The sequence below is a fragment of the Colias croceus genome, chromosome 24 (genome assembly GCF_905220415.1).
Source record: "Colias croceus chromosome 24, ilColCroc2.1".
Taxonomy (NCBI): Eukaryota; Metazoa; Arthropoda; class Insecta; order Lepidoptera; family Pieridae; genus Colias; species Colias croceus.
This window is the reverse complement of record NC_059560.1, coordinates 3,226,710-3,232,674: the sequence shown is the minus strand read 5'-3', so window position 1 is coordinate 3,232,674 and position 5,965 is coordinate 3,226,710. Positions and strand designations below refer to the sequence as shown.

Genomic DNA, 5,965 nt, shown 5'->3' with positions numbered 1-5,965 from the left:
TGTTTATTTTATTTATTTCCAATATCACCTCACATCTAAGCGTTTGATCACTAGAATATCTTTATATATAAAAAGTACGTGTCAATTTGTTTGTCTGCAATGGACTCCAAAAATACTGAACCGATTTTAAATTTAATTTGCTCCCCAGGTGCAATTTGATCTAACTTGAAAGAGGATAGGTTACATCTCAGTTTATACTCGCAAAATTATTTTATTGTAAATTATTTGCCAGTCACTGTTAGCTTTAAACCATTGGCGACATCGATTGACCAGATTTAGTAAGTATGCGATAGATTTACCCTTTACGCGGATTAGTTAGTATAAAATATGAACCCCTACACAAAACAAGAGCAAATGACGGACTCAGCCTAAAAAACTAAATAAGCCTCCTTTAGGGTTGTTTTTCCACGAATAATGTGCGAGGAATGTGTTTGTAAAAACCCATCATGTCGCTTCATTCGATAAGGTCAATTTATATTTATTTTAATGAAAGGATTAAAACAAAATGTGTATAATGTTGCCTGATTCTGATCTTAACTGAATTTGCAAAATTACATATTAAGTATGTATATTAAAATCGGTTCTATGTTATAATTTTAAATCGTCTGGTCCAGTACTTTTTGAGTTTACTCTTTACATAAGTACAAAAAATATAAACCGTTTTTATAAAATGGGTGTGGATGTTGTCAACTAGTTGTTTTTAATAATTTTCTAATTACTAACTAGTGTGATGTAACTTGATATTTAACCATAATATTTTAGTTTCAGTTAAAGTTAACGTCATAGGTTGCACCAGCATATTTTTTAGCATAATTAAAAATATCAAAGTCTCAAGTCTAATTAAACCAGTTATTTAACGCTAACGATAGATGAAATGCGAGCGGTTATTGTTAAAATTATGACGTCCTCCATAAAATCTCAAATTACTACTACTACTACCATGGACGAATATAAATTTTCCCTAACCGTTACTTTAACATGTTTGTTGCTGCTAAAGTTACGTGGTGCAACCCAGACTTAATTTTATAGCATTCAAATAACGTGACGGGATTTTTTTACTCTATATAAATTTCTCATCAATATACTTAGTGTGATGTAAACTTAGGGTGTGTTCAAGATATTCGTCCATGGTTCAAGTATCGTAACGGAATTTCAGAGGAGGTGGTTTCGTAAAACATTTCTATGCGTTACTGGGGTACAGAAAAAATGTTACAGTGCGTTACAAAGGTGAAATGTACATAAATTGCGTTACGTAATACATGAACGCTCACTTAGTGATATTGCTTCTGAATACACAGGGCAGATAAATAAAACAAAATGAAAGCTTAATACAAATATTATATTCTTATAAATACGAAAATATATCGATACATATCGTATGGCATAACTTAAGGCAATACATGACTAACAACAAGCTTATACACCTTCCACTTCTTCCTTCATAAGTCTCACGAGTTGCGTGAATTTTTTTCCGTCGAATATGAGTACCTGTAATAAAATTAACCGAATATAAGTCAAAGAGAATTACGGTATGTCATCACTACATAGTATAAAACAAAGTCGCTTTTTTGTCCCTATTTCCCTATGTCCCTTTGTATTCTTAAATCTTTAAAACTACGATACAGATTTTGATGTGTTTTTTTTAATAGATAGAGTGATTTAAGAGGAAGGTTTTAGTATATAATTTATTAGGCTTTAGACCAAGTGGGCGAAGCCGCGGGCGGTAAGCTAGTATATAATATGTTAATCATAATTCATAACTAAATTGTGCTGGTATTGTTGTAATGATTAATTTCTAAACATTTCCTAAATGTTTGATAGCAAATTGTTTAAATACTTAGTACCTAAGTAGTAGTATTAAAATAGTACATTAAAAACTTATTTATGCAGATTTTTTGGTATTTTTGATACAGTAGTATTTGTAATTTGATACCACATGATACTTTACATTGATAAGTGAATAGTGCGTCTAAATTAAAAAGTTTAAATAATGCGTCTGTTTTCTTAAAAAAATCCTAGTAAATAGTCCTAAAAAATCCATATCATACAACTAAAATACAACATTATGATATGTAAATATATAAATAGCAAATAAAGTACCTTTCTGTAAGGTGTCATGGCGCCTCCTTCATAGTCCCATTGTGATAGTTCAGCTTGTTCCGTCACATCCACATCAAAGCTAGCTATAGCTTCGTCCGTTAGTGGCTTTTCCTCTTGATTCGCGAAAAGCACATCTGTTTCGTCTTCTGTAATATTATAATAGTTTTATTATTGATATAAATATTGGATTCACACTTATATGGAAATGAAGTTCTTTTAAGAAATTTTTATGCTTAATAAATAAATATGTCTTGTAGAATAATTAAAAGTTAAGTACTGTGATAAGTTTTTGGTTTAAATTGTATTAATAACTCAGCTCCCGGAATCACAGACACAATAGAAAATCTATTGTACAATAGAAAATCTATTGTGTCGTGTACTGATCGGGCCCAATGGGTTAACCCATTGACAACCGAGTGGCCCAATGAGACCACGACACAATAGATTTTCTATTTTGTCTGTGATTCCGGGGGCTGAGGCATTAGACATAAAGTAAATTTGAATTGTGTGTCTTTGCCTCCGAAATGGTGTCAAATATTGTTATTATGTAACACAAAGGATATATTTGTATAATCCTGTCTTTTAATATTTATTGAATTTTTATATTATTTGTTTTAATAATTTCATTCCTTCTTAGTTCTCAACTTACCAGTCGTTTTGTATGTTTTACATATCCAAATAAGATACTGGAATGTGTAAGGCATGTTTCTCTTAACTGCTTTCTCTATTTCTGCCTGAAGTGAGGAGAACAGGGGCACACTTATTTGGGCTGGAATGTTTAGAATTCTGAAAAAAAAAACACATATTTGATTATTTATTTACAATCCACATTAAATTAAAACCTGGCCTGTACTGTAAGAATATGTTGCATAAGTATTAAGAAAATGAATATTTATATTTATATTATCTTTAAATTTTAAGAAAATGAATATGATTTTTGAAGTTATACTTCTTTTGGCGCGATGAATAAAAATGATGAGAGTGAATTTTTACGATGCGCGCGCACACCTACACCTAAATTTAACAAATTGCGAAGTATGCATTCAATTGATTAGTAATGTTATTAATATTTACATCCCTGAAAATTGCAAAAAAAATTAAATAAAGTTTCTTATTATGAGACAATCAAATTTTTGTCCTCAAAATTACTCAAGAATTTTTTAAGAAATAGAATAATATATATTTTACCTCTCATTAATAACAAGCCCCACTTGGCTGCCATCATCAGACAGTATCTTGTTGACTAGTGCTTTGGTCTTCTCGTCAGCGTTTCCATCGGCCAGTGTGGTTAGCAGGGTTCTGATTTGTTTAACGCAGGATTCTTCCTATTGTGAAATAGAGATCAAATATAAAAGAATTTATCTATACTTGAGAAAGTAATGTTATTTACACCACCTTAATAGATTTTAAAGATTTTTTCGGTTGCCACCACTTGTTTTAGGACAATAATTGTTACAATTGTGAAAACATACAAAAAATTGTCTACCCAAGTGGAGTGAAAGTATTTTATAATGAACTAGGGGTCCACCCGCAGTACATGTTTACGTTTTCTCTATATAAGAATCATCCTCGTACTTCTGCCGTTCTAGTTTTCAGCTTACCAACACATTTAGTAATTCATTTTTATAACATAGATGGCTTAAATGAGCAGAAAATTATTTCAATAAAAATAAAGAAAAATATTTAAACTTACCTTTCTTTTTGTGATATTTATGACTGTAGTGACTCCAAACACTCCATCACCAACATCATCATCATCATCTTCATCAATACCATCATCTAAGCACTGCTTAACTACACTTCCTACATAGTTTTGTGCTGAAAATGTAAAAAATAGGACATAAATGTAAAAGAATTTTTGAAGAGAAACTTCTTCAGGCGTGTGGACAGTAAAATTTCAAGGAAGCGTCATGGCAATACCGTCACGTTATGCAGTAAGGCCACGATTTTAGTATCTTTGAATCATGTCAAAGAAGCTTTTTTTATTTTGATCCATTAAAAACATTTTTATTTTAATTTTAATAAAGCATAAATATAGATTTATTTATTTATTTAAATTAAATACACATAACAGGCCACAATCTTGCCAGGTCCATAGGCGCCAAATCAATTCGACGAGCAGACCGCAACCCAACAAAATGTGTACAGTTACTACTACAATGGGATACAGCTTACAGTTATCTAAAGTGTATTACAATAAATTCATATTTAAAAATTCGATAATTTAATATTAGATTGAAATGGTTTTGTTTTATTTTAATAGGAGTACCCTTTGCAAATTAAATCTGGTTTGTTTAATATTAATTAAGCAAATGTACTTACATATAATTATTTGAGCAAGTGCTCCCAAGTCAACATTTGATTTTAAGAACAGTTGTCTCAGCAATTGTTTAATTCCATGAAAATCACAGTCCTCTGGATTGCGACCTTCGAAGTCAGCTTGCAGCTCCTACAAATAACATTTTTATGATAAGCATCTATGTATAAAGCAATGTTTTATCACATTTTCTATAACAAATTAAATTTTAAAATATGAGTTTTTTTTTCTTAATATTTATAAAGTTAGTTTGCAAATAATAACGATAAAGAACTCATATTACTGTGAAATACCATGTGCCTTATAGGTTATGTTACACTTGCCTTCTCTCCTACGTAGTTTCCGTCAGAATCCACATCGGAATCTCTTTCACTGCCAGATTCTTGTTCTTCTTCGCTTTCGCTATCGTGGACTATCTCTTTGTTTCTTTTGTTCGACATTTTCTCACGTTTGCACGCCGACACCAACAAAAACAAAACTTGACGGATGACTGCCGATTGTGAATCTGTCGAAGTTTTGACTGACAATTGACAAATGTCAAACGTCAATAACAGATCTACATAGAAATGTTTACACATAACACAGATTAAATATACAGTTCTTTTCCATATTTCGCGTATAAATTGATTATTTTTATAATTACAGAAAAATAACTTTAAAGTAAATCAATGTAGCACTAATAAACAACGTGCAGTTCAATGACTTTCTTCTTTAAAATAATTTGTTGTTATTTCATCTTCCGATTTCTGAATAGCTGTTCTGTGACCATCGGTTAATTACTAGAATTAGTGATATTGACCCGATAAAATGGACTGAAAGAACTTTGGGCGATAAAAATAAGAAAATAACTGAAATAATTTTTTGCTCATGTTCATGCTCATGCTCATTCTCATGCTCATTTTCATTTTCATTTTCACGCCCATGGTTGTTAATAATAAGAAGAATCTAGACCATCATAGGCTATCTAAATACCAAACACGATCGGTTCATAATAATGAAATTAAATGCGTTACGCTACGTTTACGTTACGTTTGTAATTATTTTATTGAAAGTTTAAATTACAAATACTTACAGAAAATGATAAAATATTCACCAGACCTCTCAATTTCAGTTCATTACAATTGTGAGCGTAAATTAATTGGTCAACCTATAATTTAAACTACCTATAGGTACTAATAAAAAACAAAGCCAAGAAAAAGACTGGCTAAATAAACTGTAATATCATTTTTTTTAATATACGTTTATTAGTTTCATGTTCACGTGTAGGTTCACACGAATGTCTTCCCTTTTATGCGTATTTAAACATAATATACCTACCTAATAGCGTGTGAATTAATAGGTACTACCAATGCAAGATATTGTTCTTTTACATACCAATGATATTTAAGTATTTTATACCTACTTTACTTTATAATAAAATGCTAATCAGTAAAAGCAGAGACAAGCTTACACCAAACTTAATTAGGTATACTTAGACAAAGCTGCTTCTCGCACGAGGCTCGCTTTGTGGGGACCCGCCTTTTGACTTTTGTAAGTGCTACATAACTG

The 5,965-nt window shown here is 30.9% G+C and overlaps 1 protein-coding gene across 1 annotated transcript; it reads right to left on the bottom strand.

The window, feature by feature from the left end:
- Window positions 1-1,320: 1,320 nt before the first annotated feature.
- LOC123702713 (protein BCCIP homolog) lies at window positions 1,321-4,922 on the bottom strand. Its single transcript, XM_045650498.1, has 7 exons — window positions 4,741-4,922; window positions 4,423-4,549; window positions 3,794-3,918; window positions 3,289-3,425; window positions 2,750-2,886; window positions 2,101-2,246; window positions 1,321-1,488 (listed from the first exon to the last, which is right to left on the bottom strand). Exons 1-7 carry the CDS (start codon window positions 4,855-4,857, stop codon window positions 1,417-1,419), a joined length of 861 nt encoding a protein of 286 aa, XP_045506454.1. The 5' UTR covers window positions 4,858-4,922; the 3' UTR covers window positions 1,321-1,416.
- Window positions 4,923-5,965: the final 1,043 nt, after the last annotated feature.